General features: G+C 42.3%; 2 protein-coding genes across 2 annotated transcripts in view; both read left to right on the forward strand.

Annotated features, from left to right (window-relative positions):
* Positions 1-291: 291 nt before the first annotated feature.
* On the forward strand, positions 292-5,047 carry sac3d1 (SAC3 domain containing 1). The gene is made up of 4 exons (XM_033620965.2): positions 292-448; positions 2,000-2,417; positions 3,009-3,291; positions 3,503-5,047. The coding sequence occupies exons 1-4, from the start codon at positions 420-422 to the stop codon at positions 3,967-3,969; spliced, it is 1,197 nt and encodes a 398-aa protein (XP_033476856.2). The 5' UTR covers positions 292-419; the 3' UTR covers positions 3,970-5,047.
* Positions 5,048-5,331: 284 nt separating this feature from the next.
* The window catches only part of cpamd8 (C3 and PZP like alpha-2-macroglobulin domain containing 8), a 52,583-nt gene continuing 34,583 nt past the window's right edge, over positions 5,332-23,331 (forward strand). Inside the window, exons 1-21 of the mRNA XM_033622255.2 lie at positions 5,332-6,028; positions 8,217-8,368; positions 8,890-8,912; positions 9,552-9,717; positions 10,049-10,101; positions 10,703-10,720; positions 11,367-11,421; positions 11,627-11,740; positions 12,096-12,180; positions 12,378-12,486; positions 12,746-12,973; positions 13,114-13,284; positions 13,399-13,527; positions 13,651-13,849; positions 14,030-14,214; positions 16,098-16,247; positions 16,356-16,517; positions 16,623-16,765; positions 17,508-17,570; positions 18,672-18,903; positions 22,288-22,441. Coding sequence (XP_033478146.1) covers positions 5,943-6,028; positions 8,217-8,368; positions 8,890-8,912; positions 9,552-9,717; positions 10,049-10,101; positions 10,703-10,720; positions 11,367-11,421; positions 11,627-11,740; positions 12,096-12,180; positions 12,378-12,486; positions 12,746-12,973; positions 13,114-13,284; positions 13,399-13,527; positions 13,651-13,849; positions 14,030-14,214; positions 16,098-16,247; positions 16,356-16,517; positions 16,623-16,765; positions 17,508-17,570; positions 18,672-18,903; positions 22,288-22,441 — 2,677 coding nt within the window. The 5' untranslated portion in view covers positions 5,332-5,942. The remainder of the gene's footprint in view (positions 6,029-8,216; positions 8,369-8,889; positions 8,913-9,551; positions 9,718-10,048; positions 10,102-10,702; positions 10,721-11,366; positions 11,422-11,626; positions 11,741-12,095; positions 12,181-12,377; positions 12,487-12,745; positions 12,974-13,113; positions 13,285-13,398; positions 13,528-13,650; positions 13,850-14,029; positions 14,215-16,097; positions 16,248-16,355; positions 16,518-16,622; positions 16,766-17,507; positions 17,571-18,671; positions 18,904-22,287; positions 22,442-23,331) is intronic.

Genomic DNA, 23,331 nt, shown 5'->3' on the forward strand with positions numbered 1-23,331 from the left:
GTTCTGGGGAAATAAGTATGTGAGCAGAGTTGGAGGGCATGGACAAGTATGAATACATGTCAGATTTATTTTTGCTTGATAAGAGAGAACACTCACACATTCATTGATAATGATTTGATTTACAAGTGTGAAGTCCAGTTTTATGAATGAATTCTGCTGTCTGTCCCCAGCTCGTGCCTCGTGTGTTTTACAAGTGAATTTAACACGAGAGGCCCAAACTGTGGTTTGTTTTTTTCACATGTTTGGAAATGGTTAAAGATACGTAGTACAATATGTATAACTTAAGTCAAGGGCCGTGCCTTTTCACTGTGTGTAAAGTATTGTGTCCAACTCCGGATGTGACGTTGCATCAAAACAACGATGACGCATTTTTATTGGCTGATGCTGGAAAGTGACGAGCGGTCTTTTCTGAAGGACCAATGAACCGGAGGAGAGCGCCTCGTCGCATGTGAGTACACGGAGTTTATTTCACATTTATTAACCATTTCCCAGAAAATTACATCCCTAGCCAAGTTTTCTATCGTATCTTGACAATTTGGTTCATCTAACTTGAATATTCTTCGATAGTAGAGACGCCATTCGCGCGATATCTGTCGTTGTTAGCTAGCTAACTGACGGAGCAAGCTAACAACTGCCGCCTGGTGAGTTCGTACAGTTGCCAGTAGCTTCTTACAGCTACCAGTACGGTAACGTTACAGTAGTTACCAGCTACTAACTGGTGAAACGTTGCTATTGTGTGCGTTGTTCTGTTGCTTTAGAAAAGACGGCGAAAACAAAGGTTTCGGATAGAGCTAGCATGATAGCTTTGTTTAAACCGTTTGCTAACGGTTTGTCCATTGCAGATTCATTTCTCTTACAAAGTTTGTAAGGATTTATCTCAACACCTAACGTAAACCCAAACTTAACTCAAACACTGGTAGGTGGTGGTACGCCCATAAGTTGAATGCTTCTTGTTTTGTCAATCAATGACTTAAGAAGGAGGGGAAAAAGCAATAGAAGGTGGAAAGTAATATAGCATTGTGCACTCTGCATAACGTAAGACAACGGAAGCTTTTAAGTCAGGTGTGTTGCACAAAGAAATGTAGAACTACAGGGGAAAAGGGTAGCCACACCTCTTAGATAAGAACTGAGTACAGTTAAACATACACTGATTAGCCACAACTTAAAAACCACTGACCGTGTAAGTGAAGATCGTTGATTATCTCATTGCAATGCAATATGCTGCCAAGAAACCTTGTGTCCTGGTATGCATATGAATGCCACTTTACATACGCCACTCACCCAAACACAGTTGCAGACCATCTTCACCCCCTCATAGTAATGGCACCCCCTGATGTGAACTCCACAAAGAGCTCAAGGCGTCGACCTGGTCTCCAAATTCCCCAGATCCCAATCCTATTGAGCACTAATGGGATGAGCTGGTACATCAGAAGTCCTTTTTACATGCCATGAGAGGTTTTAGTCAAGTCTGATTTGCGGTGGGGTTCTCTGACCTGGTGAGGCATAGACACAGGATGTCCGTAGGGTGTCCTGTGGTGTCTGGCACCAGGATGTGGGTGGCAGAGTCTTGTGGATTGCAAGGCAGAGGTGGGGTATCGGCACGTCCCACAGATGCTCGACTGGATTTGGATCTGGGGAATCTGTAGGCCACGTCGACACCTTGAGCTCTGCCACTGGGGAGTGCTGTTGCCACAAGGGGGGGTTACTTTGTGTGCACCAGTGTTTTAGGTGGGTGGTGTGTGTCAAGTAGCATCCACATGAATGCCAGGACCCAAGAAGAACATTGCATTGTAATGAGATGATCAATGTTATCCATTTCACCTGCCAGCTGTTTTAATGTTGTGGCTGATCAGTATAGCGGTTATGTGTCAGTCGTTACAGGTTGTTGTTAGATGTCAATGAGGGCCACCACACAAGAAAACAAGCTGTTATTGTGTATACTTATATCTGATTCCTATGGGATTACATTTTCAGTGAACAACCTGTTTCTTTCACGCAGCTCTCACCCGCAGAGGAGGGGTGCATCAGCAGGAGGACAATGGAGACAGAGGAGTGAAGAGCAATGGCGAGGCCATGTCAAAGCAAGGGGGAGAGAGGTGGAGGAGGATGAGAGATGTGAGCAGCATGGGAAAGAGACCGTGCCCAGGGGAACCTGCCAAACCATGTGCCCTGCTCGTGAGCTGCGGGCCCGTGAGGCACAGTACCGCCTTCACCATTTTGAGATGTTGGCAGGCACAGAAAGAGATCGACAGCCCAAGGGAGACCCCTTGCGTGCTGTCAAAGAGTATTCCAGACCAGCAGCTGGGAAAGACTCCACAATCCCCACTGACCTCCGTCCACCTGCTGTGCTGCTGAAAACTGTGCATTACCTTATTGATGACGTCGCTGCCTCCCCTCACCTGCATCCCTGGACTGAGGCTAGTAGTGTTTCTCCAGTCACTGTTTCTACTATTGTTAAAGTGTAGTCAAGAAAAACTAACTTGTATATTAAGGGGATTGGTCACTTAGAATTGTAACTTTTAGCATCATCTACACATCCCTAATGGCAGTTAAAACATTGGTTACGCTTGACTTCACTAGTATGCACACAGGCGCTAAGCCAACACAACTTCATGTAAACATCCTCCAAAACCTCATGTGTCTAACAAACTGTTCTTTAAAGTACCAAAAAGACATAAAAATGAGCATATAGCAGTGACTAAATATTTGGCTTTTGAACACAAACTGCAGCACTTTCTTTACATAGCACAAGCTGTGTGTTATGGTGCCTGACAAACTGGAAAAACTTTCAGCGACCAGTGGCCATATCATTTTTGTAAATATCTTTTGCAGAAAAACTAAAATGAAACATCAGAATTTGAGGATCTCGGCCAAAGCTAGTAACTTTGATTCTGATGTGGCATATTTGTCATAGCCCAGTAATAATTCAGTAATATTAAAGTTGCAATAATGAGTACATAGAAAAAAATCTTCACAACATATAATAACACATTTATCTTGCCCTACAGGTGTACGGCTTTGTATTTGATCGACTGCGTGGCGTGAAGCAGGACATGATCATCCAGAGGGTGTCTGGGGAGAACTGTGTGGCCATTTTAGAGCGAACAGTGCGGTTCCTGATCTACGCCTCTTATCGGCTTTGTGGTGAGCCCCTGCGGCTCTATGACCCGTGCATTAACGACACACACCTACAGGAGAATCTGAGCTGGCTGTTGGACTGCTATGCAACTGAAAAAGGGCCACATCCCAACCAGGAAGAGTTCCAGGCTCTTGGTCTGCTGTACAACTTGGGTTGGTCACTGTTTTTTATTATTTCATGCAAGTTTTTGATTTGCATGTGTGGTTAAGCATCATATCAATTGCGCAGGCAGGCTATTGATGCAGAGATCTGTCTTCAGCAGTCCTCTGACTAAATTATAAAATAAAGTAAGGTGTTTCTTTATGTGCCATGATCAGGATCATTTCTTCATGCTTGCTCTCTTTTTTTCCCCATCCCCCCCAGGTTCAGCTCGTGCCACACAGCACATCATGGAGCTCCCTGAGCGACTTCGCAGCTCTCCTGCCATCACACTTGCTCTTTCCATAAACCGAGCTTTTCTGGAGCAGAACCCCATACGTTTGCTCCGATTGGCCCAGAGGTTGAACTTCCTGCAGAGCTGTGCTCTGCACCGTCACCTGATGACATGTCGTAGAGATCTGCTGCTAATATACAGCCACGGATACAACAGTCGCAACTGTCGCTTTCCTCTTCATGGACTGGGTCAGCTCTTGTTCTTAGACACATCACTCACAGCCCGACTCTGTCAGGAGTACGGAGTGGAGGTTAACCGGGACAACCAAGTAGTATTCTCCAAGGCTGCTTTCACTGAGCCTGAACAAGGAAAACTCCACTGCAAACTGTACCACAACATAGTGGCTGAGAAACAGAGAGACCTCACTGTTGAGAACATCATTCACGGATGCTCTTGAGAAATAAAAGGATTAAATCAATTATACAACTGATGTGTTGGTTGATTGGCATTCATGTTTGCTCCTGTTTCTGCACAGGGACATCAGTGCCACAAGCAGGGATTTAAAGTGTATTTTTAAGCACACCTTAGCAGTGCTTTCTTTTCTTGTTATCCTTTGCATTTGAGTCTCAGTGTTTCCTTCTCTCATACATGTTCAACATAAGGGTCAGGGCTTGTGTTTGCTGAGCCATTGATCTGCCATGCTCCACTTGAGAGATGCTGAACTCCAGGTGCCTGAATTACTGTAAATACTTCACCCACAAAATGACCATTTGTGTATCAGTTAGTCATACCATGTTGCCTTGAAATTGTGAAGAAAACTTTGCTTTTCTTGCATGCCCTCACAGAAAACTCAGAATATAAAGCTTTTTGATTGACTGGGTACCACGTTCAACTTTTAACAACATCAAAACGTCCGTTTACAAACACTCCCACAAGTGTAGTATAATCCAATTCTCATTTATGTAGTCGTATGCTCAGTATCGCCCAAACACATGTATTTTTGCTAAAACGGAGTATTTAAAAATACCAAATTGAAACATGTCTATGCTCTCTTCTAAGTTAGACTCTAATACTAAGGATTTTTAGTTAAAAAAAATGCATGTGTTTGGGAAATACTGAGCATACAACTGGTTAATGAGCTTTGGATTATACTACAGGAAATTTTAACTGATGCTTTAATATAGTTTTCTGTTGTTAAAGGTGGTCCCCAATCAATCAATAAATCATTATGTTCACCGTTTTCCATGGAGGCATGCAAGAAAAAGATTTCTTAACAAATTAAAGGTTAACACAACATGACAGTCTAATTTACGAATGGTCATTTTGTGGGTAAGTATTCCTTCAAAATGTGAATTACTTTAATGTTGTTACTCTTTACAGGTTACATTTAAGGGTTTAAATGTGATGTTAATGCTGTATGTTTTTGTGAGGCATTTCAGGAAACCTACTGGACAATCTACTGTGCATCAGTGTTCATTTATTCTCACCAATGCAGTACCTCAGAAGCTGTAAATAAATACTTCTTTTAAGAGGAATGCCTTGGTTTTTTATTTCAATTGCATTTGAGCTCATCTACCACTGGAGGGCAGCAGATATCTGTAGAGGGCATCAACGTACTCCAAGAAGTACAAAAACAACTGACTGCAATTTGGATAATTGTGCTTCAAGCGTTTGTTTGGGTTTTTTTAAAAACTGTTTTCCTATTGAGCAATCCTGTAATGTTTTCCAACCCAAAGTGAACTAGTTGTGGCTGGTGAATCCTCTGAGATGTCAGCTGAGATCCAAGTATGTAAAATGTGCAGGTAATTTATGGTGGTTTGAGCAGCAGGCTCCGTGCCGCTCCTTACACTGGGGTTAGTCATGCTCTCGCAGCACAGAAGTGAGAGGAGCTATTGAAGTGAATGAAGCGCAGCCTGACGCCGATCGCCTCCTCAGTCGCTGCTGTAGGAGCAGAGGGAGAGAAAAAAAGATCCACCGACTTGAAAGAGATCACCAGGAACTATCGGGGAAGCAACAGTTGCACGGATTTTACATGTCAAACATTTCTTTACACTGACATTTCTGCTCGCTCAAGTGGGAGGACGCTCACAATTTGTAATGCTGAAATATGAGAGAACGGAACCGGGGCGGGTGAAGGCACATGGGAGAGGACTGTCCGTGTACTCGGGGCTCTAAAAGGAAAAAAACCTCCACGATTTGCTTGGAACTGGATTTGGCGAAGTGGGATGATTACAAAAAGTTGATATTTGGTTCCGGACGAAGCTCTGCACACCTATCACTCCAATCAACCTCAATGGATAGATAGACTGAGAGAGCTGTAGATACAGACTGTTAACATTTCATTTAACTTTTCATCAGAGGTGGAAAATCTTGAAACTCCTTCAGAGGGGAGAGCCGATATCCAGCTTTATCTCGGTTACTGGGGCCAAAATGTTGCGGTTGTCTCTGACAGCTTTGAGTCTTTCATGGACTTTGTTCATCTGCAACGTGAGCTCAAGTTATGCACAAGACAGACAGTAAGTAGCCTGTGTTGCATGTGTTGTCGTTGAAGTGTAGTGCGGTGCTTTAACCTCACTACAAGCATTCCCGATGCTCTCAACTGGGAATTGCTATATACAGAACTGTGTTTGTGTTCATTGCAACACCAGCCTTTCAATTCAAATATGTGCAGCAAGCGTCTTGATCATTGTTTATCATATTTACTGCATAAGCAACATGTCCTTATCTGTGAGATTGTCATATTGTTTGTGAATATGTGATTTTATGTCATTACTGATGACGACATTGTACTATCACAACCCTTTGCCATTCATGTTTTTCATTCACTCTTTAGTTATTGGACCTTTGAGCAGTTACGAAGTGATATACTAAGAGGCAGCCTCTCTGATTTTGTTGTGATGGCAGAGCTTTTCTCATGCCCATTAAGATAATGACAATTATTTAAGTTCACTGGTTTAATAGAAGCCTATTTTACTCAGTTTATTCGTCCAGACCCAGAGGAAAAAGAGGTAAAACTGACTTTTGCCTCCTTGCTGCCATCAGTCAGGCTGCTGTCAGCTGCCTGCAAGCTTAATCCTGACCTTGAGAGCTGTGTTAATAGTAAAGAGTTGTAAACAGTTCCTCCAGGTTGTCCAAGGGGGGAGGGATTGAGTGCGGCTCTGTGTAGTGAATTAACCGAAATTACTGCCAATGCAGGCTTGATTTACAAAAGAGAGCTTAAATCTTTGTCACGTATTAAACAGCTCAGCTGAGGGTGAAATTTGGGCAAAAAACAAAAAAGGCTAAGAACCTATGACCATGTGACTGAACTAAAAAGAACGGACTGTTAAAGCCTTCACCTTCACAAATCCCTCTCAGGCACCAACCAGCGCTCAGCTGAGGACAAAAGTTGGGCAAAAACAATGAGAACTTGAGTACATCAGGCCATGTGACTGAAATAAGCATGGTCTCCACCACCTGATCCGGGCTCATCCAAGAGCTGGTTAAACTCACTGTAGATCAAACGCGCAGAGTCAATTTCCTCGTATTATCTTCCTTCTCCCGAAGCCTTATTTTCCAGGGGATTTTCTCATGACTTTCTCTCTCAGGAACTGGAGTTGCCTCCGGCTGTAGTGCCGTAGTGCCGTAATGCCAACCACCTGATCCTTCTCTCAGGCATGCAATTGGGTTTGTGCTCAAGGCTTTGCTCACTCCTAATTTGTGTGATCTTCAGTAAAGTTTTCAGGTGGTGAATGGGCCTATTTGCCTTAAAAATTAGAGTTGGGATGACTGGGTCAGGAGCTACATAGTCTGCCACATGTGGCTGGAATAGTCAACATAGGACTGGGTCTACTTTTCTCAAATCAAGTTACCTTTTGATACCCAAACAAACACATCATTTGGTGGATGCTTTCATCAACTGCTCTACACGCCCCTAACATACTCCCTAACAGACCACACTCACTGATGAAGTCAAGCAGGACCACGCTAACAAGAGCACCTATTATTCTGTCTTTGTCACCTGAGAGATAAAACCCCCTCAGCGCCAGATGGCATATTCTTTCATTCTTCATAAATTGGGCCTTTTTTTTTTTTTTTACAGACTGTCGATAAGCATCAAAGAGTGACCTTTGCTCTGTGACTTCTGTGACAGGCTCCTTCCCTCAATTAAATGTCAGAGTGACCGTGTGGAATCTCAGTCGTTACTTTTTCAAAACAGACGCCAAGGTTCTGTCAGAGGTGCCAGACCACCCAAAGAGAATGCCAGAGCGGAAAGCTCATTGGCCAACAGGTACTCCGTCCCTGGTAACCATCGCAATTAAACCTGATCTCGCTGCACAGATCCATGTGGAATGTCCCTGTTTGTATGTGTGTTTCGTTGCGTGCGTGTGGGACAGGGAAGCAGCGAGAAACAGCGAGAGAAACATGAATTTATGCTTTGGTTCACCTGTGGGCAACACTGTAATATATTCACTATAAAACAATAATGGTAAGTGGTATCAGTGCCTGAATCCACCTTAAAGTGGAGCAGTGATGTTTGTGTTTGTTGTCTGACCTCTGACCTCTACTTTATCTCCTGCCACCACCTCTCCCTCTGTTATGCCACTTTAACTTTTTCTCCTGCTCTGTGTACTTTCATGCCCTCTGTTCTCCTCACCTCACCTCTCTCCTTCCCCTTTGCTTCATCTCCCCTTCCTCCACCTTGCTCTCCCGCTCTTCTCTCAGGGGTTATTTAGTAGCCGCACCTTCAGTGTTTCGAGCAGGCGTGGAGGAGAGCGTGAGCGTAACCATCTTCAATGCAAAAGCAGAAACACGCGTCCAGGTGCAGCTGACGGTGAAGGGACAGACGGTTGCCCATAGCCACGGCTCGGTGCTCGGTGAGAACAAAGCTAAGGTTACACTGGCACAATGCATCACTTTCAGAGAGCAAACTTGCACTAACAAGTTGAGCTATGGGACACCCCCTTTATGGGATTTATCCAAAGGATGTAGACATCACACAGGTGGGCAGTGCTGATAAAAACATAGGTTGAAGAACACATGCAACGTGAGCCTGGTTCACCTCTGCCCTCACTGTGTGCTCCTGACCAGCTACGGTTTTTATAGATGTTATCTTTGATTGGAGGCATCAGTTGAGCCCATCCCACCAGCCACTTTGTGTATACAGTGTGTGATTTGTTTGACAGCACCATTAATAGATGGTGCTTGCTCTACCTCAGAGTGGCATCGAGACAGGCTGCAGCTGGATTTCCTGTGAACCCAGGGTGAACACATTCAGGCAAACACAACCACAATGTAGTAGCTCTCAAAACTGCTGGATATTATTGTGTTATACAGATGTTATACAGATTTCAGAGATGAGATGTAAGTATATGAAAATGCTCTGTTTCTATTTCAGATAAAGGCACCATCAAACTAAAGGTGAGTCTAACTGTGTTCTGTAGCTCTCATTTGTTTCCTCAGCAGTGTCCTACAGTAACATGCATGCTGCTTTCCAGAGATGTTTAAAATGCACGGCACTGTTTAGCGGTGACAGCTGCACAGTAGTGAGAGCCCCTTGTCCGTTGTGTGCACATTCCTCAGGCAACATGCAAATCAACACTAACATTATTTGTAATGCAACATCTGTCTCTGCTCATTCATTGGGAATAAGGTAACAGCCTCAATATAATATGCAACAGCTGTTGACGTGCATGTATGGTCCGCCGCCCCCGAAGGCTGGAATAGATCAGTCTAGTATACACAACTCGATTCTTCCCTTCTGTCTCTCTCGCTCTCTCCCCTCCCTGTAACCTCCACCCTCATTCTCGTGAAATACAGTCATGTGTAGTGTGCTGTGTTATAGCTTGGCATCTTCCTCTGGTGTTTAGATGTAGTTCTTTTGTTGTGCTGTAGCTTTTGCTCCATAAAAATATATTTAAAAAGTTGAATCAAGGTGAATTGTGTACAGCAGCCAATAGTAAACACATCAGTCCTCCCCCCAATAACCTAATTTACTTGTGATAAATCCAGCCCTGATCCTCTTTGTTTGTGTGTTTTTGTGTGTGTTTATGCCACTAGATTCCCACTGGGCTAAGAGGCCAGGCCCATCTAAAGGTGTGGGGGAACCGTCACCTCACAGAGGGAGGCTACATCTTCCACAACTTCACCACCGTCACAGTGGAGAGCAAGGGCACAGCTGTCTTCATCCAGACTGACAAGCCCGTCTACAAACCCAAACATAAAGGTTCCCTCATAGTGCACCTGGTAGTTAATCAGTTATGCAGAGAATTGAGGCTCATTTTTTAGGGTTTTGTCATAGAATAAAACTTGGTTGATTGAAAATCATCACAACGATGGACCCTTATAGGTGTTGTGCTGTTTTCTGTTTGGGATCTATCATTTTTATCCAACAAAATAATTCAGTTATTTAATCAATTTGGTCAGGCAGCAATATTTTAGAATTTGGTGGGCCACAGATTCATTGATCCTAACAGGAATACTAGTTAATGTTCATATGCTTGAAGGTGCAGACCTGCCTTTTCTTCTCAATATTGTGTTTCTTTCTCTGTCTTTAGTGTTCATCAATGTCTACACAGTCACACCAGACCTGAGGCCAGTAAATGACAAGGTAATTCAAAGTTTATGTCATCTTAAAGCCAATAAAGACGTAGCAAAAACATTGAAAACATTGCGCACTACTCACGGTAACCAGGCAAACAAACCATGAAGAATTGAGTAACAGTCTTCAGTCAGAATGAATAGAAGTTGTGGTCAAATCTGTGTTGCAAAAAAAACATACAAATTCTGTTTTCATCTTACCCATATCACATCAGCAGTAGAATGACATAATATTTAGCACTTTTCCATGTGTAATTACTGCAATTAAGAGGAGAAACCTGGTCTTCTGTGAGTGCAGAGAAATGTACAGCTACCTATTTACAGGAGCCAAGCTAGAGTCATTTCTCTTGGAATGTTAGCAATGGCTCCAAATATACTGTGCAACTGTGCAGACAGACGGTTTATTGATGTTTGCAGCTATAAAGGTCTGCCGCTGGTACAGGGCAATGCTCACTTTCACAGATGGATGATTGTTGGATAAGAAACGAGCGGGGAGAAGCGTTGGGAAGAGGCTTAGGATCCTCTCTAGGATTTACAGTTTGTGTCTAATTCATAACGTCTTCTTCTTGTCTTTCTCTTTTTTTCTTTCCATTTTTTTTTTTTTGTTCCAGATTGAGGCGTATGTTTTGGTGAGTGGAGGCTGGTGGGACCACCCAGGGGACAGTGGCAATTTTAGTTCCCAGCTTGGTCGGAGATTACAGAGCAGAAGTCAGGGCAGCTCACCTAGATAACAGGGTGCTCTTTGGAACAGTACAAGGATAAACAACATGAAAGGAACCTCTTCTCTTCTCTTCTCTTCTCTTCTCTTCTCTTCTCTTCTCTTCTCGTCTGTTGGTTTTGTCTTTATCAGTCCTTCCACAACCCCCCACACACTGTGTGTCTCCCCCTCTTGTTCTTACTTCCCTTGCTTATTTATTGTCTCTCTTCTCAGATCTCAAGATGTTTGTAGGGCAAATAACAAGCTGCTACTTCATAAGAAGCTTCGGGAAGCCTGTGCATGACTTACAGCTAGTGACAAGCACATAGATGTTGTTTTTTTACTACTCTCTCACCTGCAGCTCATGTATCACCTGAGGAAAAGTTGTAAGAGTATGTTGACAGTGGTCAGAGGCAGGTCTCTGGGTCAAGTTCAGTTCAGGAGCTGTTAGACCTGACTCAACAGTAATATATGACATGCCACTGTATAATGAATGACTAGCATGCAGGAGGTCAGCACTTAAATGTGAACTGTTTAGTCTTAACAATGGTTTCTGAACTTCTAATTTGATCTCTCAGGATCCAAGAGGATCCAGGATGGTCCAGTGGAAAAGCCTAAAATCTGTCTGCTGTGGTGAGCAACACCTTCTGCAGCTTATTTGCACCGTCATTGTGCAGCCTTTAGATTTCATTTCAGTGTTTCGCTTGGTGTTATTTGTACTTAGTTTCGGCTATTTTAGTCATAATCCTATCTACTCTGTAGTTGTCATATCAGGAGTGTATATGATTGTATGTATATACATGCATGAATGTGTTAACTATATTTCTCTGTCCTGTAGGCGTTGTGAACATGAGTTTCCCTCTGTCTGACCAGCCCTTGTTTGGAGAGTGGTTTATCTTTGTGGAGGTGCAGGGCCACACCTATAACAAATCGTTTGAAGTGCAGAAATATGGTGAGACCCAGCACATACAAAAGACTGATAGCATTGTTTATCAAGAGTGCTCTGTAGAGTTAATTGCCCCGCACTTCTTTCTTGTATTATTTATACTTGTGATATGTTGATATTGCACATGTCTTTGTGAAGCAAATTAAACTTTAAAATCATTATTTAGTGTTTTAGAGATGAATTTCACATGATTCTGATCTTTAAAGACAAGAAGACACTCAACTGCAATGGGAGCTGTAGTAGAGTAATGTTATTTTATGCAGCAAGCCACTCATAAAGAGAACAAGACATAATACAACAAAAAAATACACAGAGAAATAGAATATGTAACTAAGATAATATTCTGTCACCTCCCTCACAGTGATGCCCAAGTTTGAGTTGGTGATTGATCCACCTCACTACATTCGTGATCTGAGCTCATGTGAGCAAGCTACCGTCAGGGCCAGGTACGTCACTATAGAATATATCAAACAAAGGTGCCACTCATCTTTTGTGAGGGGGACTTTTGTCTGGCTCACCACCTATAAAATGGTATTACATGTAGCTTTGTTTTTGTACATTCATCATTTGTGATTTTGTTTCCTGATTCACTGACCTTGGGTGCCTTGTAGATGTAGAGGTCTGACATGTCAATGTTGTACAGGTATACCTTTGGGAAACCGGTGACAGGGAAGTTGACAGTGAACATGACAGTGAATGGAGTGGGCTACTACCGTCATGAGATGGGCCATCCTGTGATTAAAACCATGGAGGTCAGTTTATTTACTCCCTGGTCAGCCAATATTTTGTGTTAATGCTTCAGTTTATAAATTCAATAGCATATTCAAGGCTGGTATTGACATGAGATTGTTGATTGTGTTGTCTTAATTGTTAGTTGTGACTGAATTCTCTTAATACTATTATTATCATGCATACATTGTAGATAATTATTATTATGTGTGATCCAAACCCTGGCCCTAGAATGATGCTCCACACGTTCACAACACTAGATGACTCCTTTCCTGTCCTCAGATCAAAGGCTCTGCAAACTTCAGCCTGTGCGTCAAAGACATGATGCCCTTGGATGTAGCTGATCACTTCAGGGGCACTGTGAGCATTTGGGCGTCAGTGACCAGCATAGATGGGAGCAGGCAAACTACATTTGACGATTCGACACCCGTCCATAAACAGCTCATCGACATCAAGTACTCCAAGGACACACGCAAACAGTTCAAGCCTGGTTTGCCTTACAAAGGGAAGGTAAGGAAACAAAATGTAGACACGCAACCACTGTATTATTTGTCAGTTGATAGCTATAGATATTAGCTGTAGCTGTTATTGGTTAGTATTTAACATGTCTGCTATATTTTCATACCTACTGTGTAACACTTTCCCTGTAGATTGAAGTGACTTACCCAGATGGGAGCCCAGCTGATGGGGTGAAGGTGCGTGTCAAGGCAGAGCTGACCCCCAAGGACAATGTCTACACCAGCGAGCTGATCTCCAAGGACGGCCAGGCCACCTTTGAGATCCCCTCCATCCCCACTGCTGCCCAGTATGTCTGGCTAGAGGTCAGTAGTTGTTGTAGCAGTAGTTTCTAATGTTAGGTGATATAAACAGGGTGAAGTGAAAAGGGCATTTTAAGCAGATCTTATGAAAGCTTTTTATTTTTATGTTTGGCATAGACCAAGGTGACGTCCATAGATGGCAAGACAGTAGGAGACCAGTACCTGCCCAGCTACCTGTCGATAAGTAGTTGGTACTCTCCCAGCAGGTGTCACATCCAGATTCAGAGCCCCAGTGCCCCACTCAAGGTCAGTGCTGCCTTCTTTTCAGTATAAATTACCTGTTATATTCAGCATAAATGATTCAAACCTCATTTTGGACCATTTTTAAAAAAATAATGTAATAGTGCTTGCATCTTTCTGTGTGCGTAGGTCGGCCATGAAGCTGAGGTTGCTCTGAAATCCACCTGTCCGTGTAACTTCACTCTACACTACGAGGTGGCATCCAGGGGGAACATCATCCTATCAGGCCAACAACCAGCCAACCTGACAACCTCGCACCGAGGAAAAAGGGCAACAGTCACCTTTGATAAGAACATTCACACCACCCACCTGCCGCCTTCTGCCTCTGGTGAGTATGTCCTTATCCCCTGGATTATAAAAATCCCTACTCCCGTGTCATTCTCCTGTCTGTTTGTTTTAATGGATAACATACAGTGTTGCAGCATCTTTATCACAGATGTCTTTAACATCAGAGTACCACTATGTCTTTATGAAGACTGTGTCACCCCCTTTGCCATCACTCTGCCAGGTGTCGCAGGCTCCTCCTCCTCGTCCTCCCAGGTCGAGATGGACAGCTGCGTGTCATATCTACGCTTCCCTGTTAGCCACAGCATGGCACCACTCAGCCGTCTGCTGGTCTACTACGTGAGGGAAAACGGCGAAGGAGTCACGGACAGTCTGCAAATTCCTATCCAGCCTGACTTTGAGAACCAGGTTTGCATTATCTTTAAACATGAGGCTTCAATGTACATTGTAAAAACAGTGTGAGGTCTCTGCTTTTGTCTATACATTGGTTTACTACCCACAGAAGGGCTTTATAGTGGTATATCATTTATAACAGGATTATTCACAACAACATGATGAAAATATAGTAGATAAAGTTCTCTTTATAAACTTAAAATTATCCAGAGAAAAGCATTTGATCCGTAATAAACTTTATTACCCTTCAATAACACACGTGAAGATATGAAACTTGTGATAACTGAGGGTAAGTTTCTTGCCCAAACATTGATGCTGGATATGAATTAGTTATTATAAAAATAGCTTTATTATGTAATAATTAATATATCCTGGAAAAAGTCTGTATACATTTCGGAGCTGAGTCCAAGTATCCATGCACCAGCTCTGTCCACAGCGTAATGTCTGTAAACAAACAGCTGTGTTGGCCTGGGAGAGCTCCCCAGTTCCTGCCTGCATTAGGTGGAGTTAACTCCCTGAAGTATTTACAGCTCCCTGGTATGCCATTACAACACTCTGTGTGTGTGTGTGTGTGTGTGTGTGTGTGTGTCAGAGGAGGAGGGGGAGGAGGAGGAGGAGGAGGAGGAGGGGGGGGGGGGGGGGGGGGGGGGGGCATGATGAGACAGAGGCCATGCAGCCCGCAGGCAGATGAGTGGGGTCGTGACAGCAGAGGATGACAGGTTACAGAGTGGTGACAGGAGGGCAGCGGAACCGATTAACGGGGCTAATTTGTGACTGTGCGCTGCTGAAAAAATAGTTTTGATGTGTGAAAGTTTATGGCCGACTCTCACCATCCCTCCCTCTTTCAAAGCCTGTAGTTTTCCACTCTATGTCCTCGTGTTTCCCACCACATCTCACTATTTAACACTATAGATATTCTTCTACAGTACATGATACAGAAATTGCTACTGAATAACAACACTGCCAACTATTGCAGAAACATTTAGTCAGTTGATAAATCAGAGAATCAACAGAAAATTAATCAACAACAACTTTAATAACTGATTTGTAGTTTCATGTCTTTCATTAGGAAAAATGTCAGTCGCTGGTTGCAGCTTTTCAAATGTGATGATTAGTTTTTATCTTTGTGTTGTACAAGTTTTGTTCTGGTAGTCAAAAACATACAAGCAATTAAAAAATGTCACATTTGGCTCCAAACTGGAATTTTTCACTATTTTCTGATGTGTTTTAGACTCAATAATTCATTGGTGAATCTGAGATTTATCACTAGATTAATATATAACTAAAATAATCACAAGTTGCATCCCTACTGCCAACTGGGCTGCTGATTGGTTAAGGTATAATGCAAAACATTGTGGACCAAAATTTAAACTTGTTGTATAAATTAGGGGTGTTGCGATATACCATATAGCCATGATATTTAAAAAATAAGATATTGATATAATTGTTATAATACAGATGTGATAATATTGTGTAAATAAGTCAGCAACTCTAAAATAATTCCTGTTTCTTTACGTTCTCTGGTGCCTTTTCATCATCCTTTATATGTAATGGATCTTTTGTACACTTTTGTACAGTTGCGGTTACAGAGTCTCTGTCCAACTCCACTACACTCGTATTTTGAGTGTAATTCATTTGCCAAAAACAGACACAAAACACAAAATAAACAAAGTTAGATGGATTTCACTCACACCATTGTTATTATTGTTATTTATTTATTTAAATTTTCCATGGATATCACGATGATATTGTTATTGTGAACTCTTTGGTCATGATAATTATGTTATATGATAAAATCTGATATCGTGCCAACTCTAGTGTTAATGCATGCTGGCCCATAAAAATGCTCATGCTGTGGTCAGCATTTCACCTGTTAAACTGTGTGTGTTGGTTTGCAGGTGTCTGTTTCTTTGTCAACTAATGAGTCCATGCCAGGGGACCCTGTGACCCTGCACGTTCGGGGAGAAAAAGGCTCCTGCGTGTGTGTGGCCACTGTGGACAAGAGCCTTTATCTTCTAAAGCCTGACTTCCAGCTCAGTCCAGACAAGGTCAGTTCTATATTTACATTGATATTTCAATACCATTTTGTCCATCTAAAAATGTGGCTCAATCTGTTTATCTTAAAACAAGTAAATGAATGTGTTTCCTCTGGGCAGGTGTTCAAAGAGCTGGCAGATTTTGACGTTTCGGATGCATTCGGCATTCCTAAAGATGACGGACACTTCTGGTGGCCGGGGCTGTCATCAAAGAGACGCAGGCGCTCCTCTGTCTTCCCATGGCACTGGGACATCACCAAAGACGCCCGCTTCGCTTTCTCAGTGAGATGACACACTTAGTTAAAGAGCCCACAGTAATGGTACAGGGATAAAAAAAATATTAATCATCATCGTGTGTGTTTTTATTTCTCTGTATGTTTAACACAGGAAACGGGGCTGGTTGTGATGACAGATATGGTGAGTTTAAACCACCGGCAGAGTGGAGGCATGTACACAGACGAGGCCGTTCCCGCCTTCCAGCCGCACACCTCCACCTTAGTGGCTGCCATGCACTCTCGTCCCACCACCAGGTAAGGAGCTGCTGCTGATGCCATCTCTGGACATCATCTAGCCACTCTGAACTCTGGAAATGTGCTGCTCTATTCCAGCTGTGGTGTGGCTCTTTAAAAAATGTTCTTAACTGATATATAGCTTAGAAAGTCCATTATATTTTATCTGAAAGTCAGTAAAACAAGTTAAAACCACAGCCTTTCGCAGCTTTCGCAGTAAGGATGGTCTCTGTAACCATTAAGAGTCCCTGTATTTGAATGTATTACTTTATGAATTACCTCTGTACTTTTTCCACTCTCCTTAATGCCGCATGGCAGACAACAAGTTATTGATAAAAATCTCCCATGATCTTTGACTGGACCACACACAGTTACTTAGGCATCCACTTTGCTGAAAACAATAAATTTGAAAGCAAAGCCATGAGAAAACAATAATGACTTAATGCTCCCTGGAATTATATCCTCGTAATACGCATTTCAGTATTTGTTATGCCTGGGTTGAATAAGGTCTCCAAAATGAGTAATAGACAAGAAAGAGAAAAACATGACAAAAGAAATTAGTTTTGTTGGTTTGTCCATATTTTATGTCTGCATTCCTTAATGCCACGAATACTTCTCATCCTGGTGATGAACATTAAACAACATGACGTGACTGAGAGATTGTCAGTGTGGAATTCAGAATAAAACATTTTCCAATTATGGTGTTGTTTTATTGTGAGCAGCTGAAACCTTTTATTGATGTCAGCTTGTGTTTTGGTTGCAGAGCGGAGAAGCGCAGGCGTACATTTTTCCCAGAGACTTGGGTGTGGCACTGCCTCAACGTCAGGTATTTAAATCTTTGTATAAATATTTCACTTGTGTGTGTGTGTGTGTGTGTGTGTGTGCTGTTTGTGTGTGTCTATGTTACATGCATGTGACTTGAAATATCAGGTGCACCAGACTGTCTGTACTTATGTGGGATTTTGTCAAAATGTAAAGCATTTAGAAGCACAGAGAAATGAAAGGGAGAGGGGAGGAGAAGAGAGAAGCAAACATAGAAAAACCTGTGAGGATGAAACAGACAGGACAAAAGGAAAGAAAATTTTAGTCTAAGAGGAGATGATAGCAGGGTAGATCGAGAAGAGGAAAGGAAAAAGGAGGTGTGATGGGAATAATACAGGTAGGAAGCATAAGAAAAGAGAAGAAGGGAAGTTGGGACAAGAAGGGCTTGCTGGAAAAGGTGAAAGCGAAGATGAGAGATGGACATGAGAAGAAAGGATGGAGGGAGGAAAGGAAAGGTGCGAGTCAAGCCTGATGTTCCATCACTCCAGCATTTCCCCCCTCTGGGTGTGAATGTGCCTCATTTAAATTGGGCGATCTTGGAACGGACTGTCACTTTCTCAACAGCTCCTTCCATTCATTTTCAGCCAATATAAATGAACTGCCCATAGATTTCCATATGCTTGATTCCTTTGGATGGGACTTCAGCTCTGCCTAATTTCCTGTGAAGTGCAGCGCTCTGATTTCCCTTAAAAGTCTATTAAAGTGGATTTTGGGCAACTTTGATCAAAAGGAAGGGCGTACATGGAGTTTTTCAAGTTTATTATGCCCTGCGACACTTTGCCAAGACCAACATTAAATATGCGTTGCCAATAATGATCTCAGCCTGTTTCAGTCAAAGAAACAGATCGGGTCAACACCTGACTGCCCCTCACACCTATCCGTTTGAGAGTGTTTGCTGTAGTTACATTGGTGCAGCTGTTGGTGTTGACACAGGTGCTGCGAACATAAAAGTGATCTACAGTGATTCATCAAGTGTGTCCTTGTAGTCTGTGCCTTTTTATAGCTTGTGTTGTATAAAACCATGAAAGGATGCTAAAAATCTTTTTTATTCGCTATCCAACTAAGTGCGCCACTCAAGTTGTATCTCATCATGTGTCATTTACAGCTCTGAAACCGGGGAAGCTGAGCTGCGACTGGATGTGCCGGATTCGATCACCACGTGGGTGACAGAAGCTGTTGGCCTGTCAGAGGAGAAGGGGCTGGGCTTAGCAAAGACAGCGGAGCTTCGTACCTTCAAGCCCTTCTTTGTTGACTTCACCTTGCCCTACAGCTTAATCAGAGGGGAGCAGACTAAAGTTCCTCTGACTGTCTACAACTACCTGCCAACCTGCTCTGAGGTAAGATGATGAACGAGAGGGCAGACAGACAGGAAACAAGTTAGGTTTCCACAGTGCAGTATGTATGTACAGTAAGGCTCATCAGCATCGCCTCACAAAGTACAAACATCACACTCTTTATTGTGAATATATTTTTGAAGATGATGATGCCACTTCTTTTCAGGGATCAAGCTTAAAGGGCCATACTCATGCTTTAGCCCATTACCTGCAAATTGTGGGCATGATAGAGGGTGTTAAAGGATGGTTGGAAAATAAGATTTCCATGGTATCTGCAGGTCCTGAAAAAAGTGAATTCAGTTTACTAAAAAAAAAACCCAGGCCTTAAGACTCCTACAAACTGTGAGATTGTAGCAATCTTATAAGTTTCGTGCAAGCTACACTAATAAACTTGGGTACGACATCAAGTTAGATATGTGCAGACTGTACGATGACAGCGCCTACTGAATCGCAGGCTGCCACGTACGATGCAGTAGCTTCCCATACTAAATGCGCAAGGATGCTGCACAGGTTATTACTTCCCCAACTGCGAAGCACAACATAGAGCATCAAATTATTAAATATACTGACATTTTGTGGGCACTATATACTGTGTGTCCTCTAGCTGCTAGATTGCTCACCTGGCAGCTGCACTTCCGCCATTATTTCCTTCCGTGCTTCATCTGTCTTTATGCAATCATGATAAGAGCTGGAGGACACATCATACAGGCAAGGCTTCTGCTGCTACAACTCCACAAGGTTTTCCTCTTTGCTGGAATCCCACACATTTCTTTAAGCATGTTTTGCCTCCATGACGAGCTGCTATCCGTCTGTTTGTTTGGGTTTGGCACCAGTGCGTCATTTCATGCTGCATTTCTATTGGTTGGTTGGTAGACAGAGGTTGTAACAGCAGGCACACAGTGAGATGGTCATCCCAAATTTTTGACACTGTCAGAATTTTATGCCAGGCTGTCTTTGATCGCAAGACTGTGATAACAGCCAACCCTGCACCTCTCTCACTGTGCAGCATAGTAGGACCACGGTTTTAGAGGCACATTTCTTTCACGTTAGTCATCTTTCATCTGGAAGAGCCCAGAATCACACAGTGTGTACTGGGCTTTAGAAGGTATTAATGTCTTAGATTTAATTGACAAAAGTCTTAAATATTTTCTACCACAGGCACTAATGTAAGCTTTTAATGTTTTTGTGTCTTATTGCAGGCAGTTGGGGTTCATTACACTCCAATGAACTAAAAGTAGGGTTTTGTGACAATGCATTATGCTCACAAGAGGCTGTTTGATGTGTTTTTGTGGAGTTTCAGTCAGCATCATCAGCCAGCGCCGATACTACTGCTAGAGAAAGAAGCTAGTGGGCTCATTGTCTTATAACTTGAATTAACTTAAATTGATGAATTATGTTCAATTAATTAATTCAGTGGTTTCTGAAAGTTTTCAGAGAACCTCTTCAAAGAAATGTTTTCATCATGGCACCACGAGCACCCCAACTCTGGTGATACAGTAATTTTTATATTAATTGCTTTTTTTTCTTCTGTCTTAATACATTTGAAAACCTTACATAAAACCTGCTTAATGTAAATATTGCCATTTTTTTAAGGTTGTCAAACTTTAATGACACACAATAAATGAACAATTTTGTGATAAATCTTGAGGCACCCTTGGCCCGTCCTCGAGGCATCCCAAGATGCAGTGGCACCCACTTTGTGTGGCAGAGTAACTGTTATTTCGTCCATTTTAACAAGTCCAGATCACAGATAAATTAATTGCCTGATTTTCTTTATCCAGGTGCACTCAAGGACAGGGCTCAGACACAAGCATAAGTAACAAAAAATGAATAAAAATAAATAAATAAATGTCCCCATTCCACTCACATTCTACACAGTTGTAGATACCATACACCATTGCCAATGTATGCAGTTAAAATGGGATTTAAAGAAAATTATTGCACATAAAATAAGTTACTGCACTTAAGAAAAATAACTTGTGTTGTAAATGTGTTTTAGTGGGTTCGCTTCAGTTCAGAGTTCAGTATTGTTATCGCTTTGGGGTGGAGACTTATAAATCTTGCGGTGCTTGTGATCCTTTGCTTGTAGGCTGCTTTAGCATCCCTCATGCCCTTCCTCAGGTTCGCCCTGGCCGTCACCAGACCAGAGAGCAGTGTTTCAAGCCTTCCGCAGGAGTTTAAAATCCTTTGTCATCCACGGCTTTTTGTTAGGAAAAATTGTATTATTAGGAATTACTGTCAAAAACTGTGGGGAAATTGTACAATATAATAAGTATTAAAAATATAATAACTGCTAAACAAACAAATGACAGCAAAAAAAGTGTTCTCTGATACTGTGTATCGTTTCAAGCAAGTGTTTTGTCTCAGCAAGTTGATTTTCGCATTGTAAAGACATGAGAAGGTACCAGAGACTGTCTCTAAAGCAAGAAAGTCAAGTTAGTGGTTTTATACAACCCAATATTACAAAATTTTTTATGTGGTCTTTACAATCTGAACAGTGTAGTACGCGTTCTATCCTCGGTTTCAAACAAGTAGAGGTGTTTGAAATGAAGACAGTGGATCACAGAGAGGACACAAAGCAACTTCCAGGTGCTGGAAACCAACCTAAAAACACATGATGTGCTTCACAGGTGATTGGCTAAAACATGCAAACTACTGTGATTGCCCTTTAAGGTTTTTTATGTCTGCATGTAGCAGAGCAGGTGGGATGTCAAAACAATGTGATGAATGAGACAAGGCTTGTTATGGAATAGCTGTAGATGCTGTAGGTAGGCCCGGGGGTACGGAGGGACTGGAAATGGTGGCCAAAGGAAGCACAAATTTGTAATGTGAAATTATGAGATTAGCCCAGAAGTATGTTTTAGCGCTCACTTTGGATAGCCCTCTAAGCTCTGTCTTGGCCTTAAATGGGTCCATCCTGCACTCCACACAGATGACATCATGATGTTTGCAGATGAGCCTGTTAAATGGCCTGTGCGTGTGCTGCCCTGATGTCATGTTAGGTGAATATACAAACCAGAGTAGCCCTTCCTTTGATGTCCGCCACAGCAACATGTGATTCCTATATTTTCTGCTCAGTTATTTACGACTTGTGGCGTGTGGATAAAGAACAGTTAAAAGATCCCTCCGCATTACAGAGCCCTCTGTGAAAATTGGACGATGAGTGGAACTTAATCCTTCAGGGAGCTTGAGAAGCATGAGTCAGTCAGCATGGAAAATTCACAATGTGATTTAAAAATTCTCCCTCGCTTTCGGAGCTTTGAGGAGAACACGCTATATGAGGGAGGGGCGTGCCGGCTGGGATGATGTCATTGTGGCCTGTCAGAGGAAATCAATTGCCTCTGATTTGTCTCTTCCTCTCCTCTCCTCTCCTTTCTTGTCTCACAGGTTCATGTTAAAGTCTCAGTTCCAAAAGGTATAAAGTTTGTTGGCCACCCTGGAAAACACCACCTTACCAGGAAGAAGTGTGTTGCTCCTGGAGAGGCTACACCTACGTCCATTGTGTTGTCATTCACTGAACTGGGGTCTGCAAACATCACAGGTAGCCAAGTCACTTCTATTTATAAAACATAATGTAACAATAAGGGGCTTTACAGTCAGTACAGCATATGACATCCTCTGGTCTCAGACCTTCGATTCAGATAAGGAAAAAAACCCTAAAAACCTTTCATGGGGAAAAAATAAAAGAAACAAGACACCAAAGCAGTCTTAAAATACTGATTTATCAATACACTCAATTCTGAATATTTTATTATATATTAAATTTAAATTGTATGCCTTCAATATCATTTTTTCCCGTGACAACATTATGCCATAGAATAAATCAATTAATAACAATAACTAAATTGAACATGAATGAGGATTCTTGATGCCTGTATTAATTGTTATATTCCATAATTTTAAATACTTCTATGGGCAATGTGGTAGGGTTTTAACATGCATATTTTCACATGATAAAGGTCATAGAGCAAATGTAGGTACATTTTTGAAAAAATAATCTCCCCAGGCATTTTAATGTCGTCAGTGTGACAAATAAAGCTAACAGTTGTATTACTATAAAAATAGCAACAAAACAAATGTTTAGTTACATAAAGCCGTTAAGTAAAGTTAAATTACTGCAGTAATTTAGGGTAAACTATTCTTATATCTCACAGTCCCTGCCTCATGATCAGGAAGGAGGCACACTCAGCTTTGTTTTGAAAGTACGCTCCGGAGTTTTGAGGCTAATGTAAACAACACAGATTAGATTGTGCTGTATCATGGAAATGGCGTTACTTGAATTCTCAAGTGGCGAGAGGTTTCTGAAAAAACAGCAGCCTTTCACCAGGACGTCAGCGCCCTCAGTGTGATGCCTCACAAAAAGGCAAGCCTTCTTTGACTCGAGAGAGCTCTGCTGGCCAAGAGGCTGAGCTGTGTGTGATCTGGTCACCC

The sequence above is a fragment of the Epinephelus lanceolatus genome, chromosome 6, assembly GCF_041903045.1.
Source record: "Epinephelus lanceolatus isolate andai-2023 chromosome 6, ASM4190304v1, whole genome shotgun sequence".
In the NCBI taxonomy this organism is placed as follows: Eukaryota; Metazoa; Chordata; class Actinopteri; order Perciformes; family Serranidae; genus Epinephelus; species Epinephelus lanceolatus.

Bases quoted from the DNA above. Each gene is read 5' to 3' on its own strand.
- sac3d1 (XM_033620965.2), top strand. From the start codon at position 420: ATGAACCGGAGGAGAGCGCCTCGTCGCAT. The intron at 449-1,999 runs GTGAGTACACGG...TCTTTCACGCAG, and splicing joins AGGAGAGCGCCTCGTCGCAT to CTCTCACCCGCAGAGGAGGG. The intron at 3,292-3,502 runs GTTGGTCACTGT...CATCCCCCCCAG, and splicing joins TGGTCTGCTGTACAACTTGG to GTTCAGCTCGTGCCACACAG.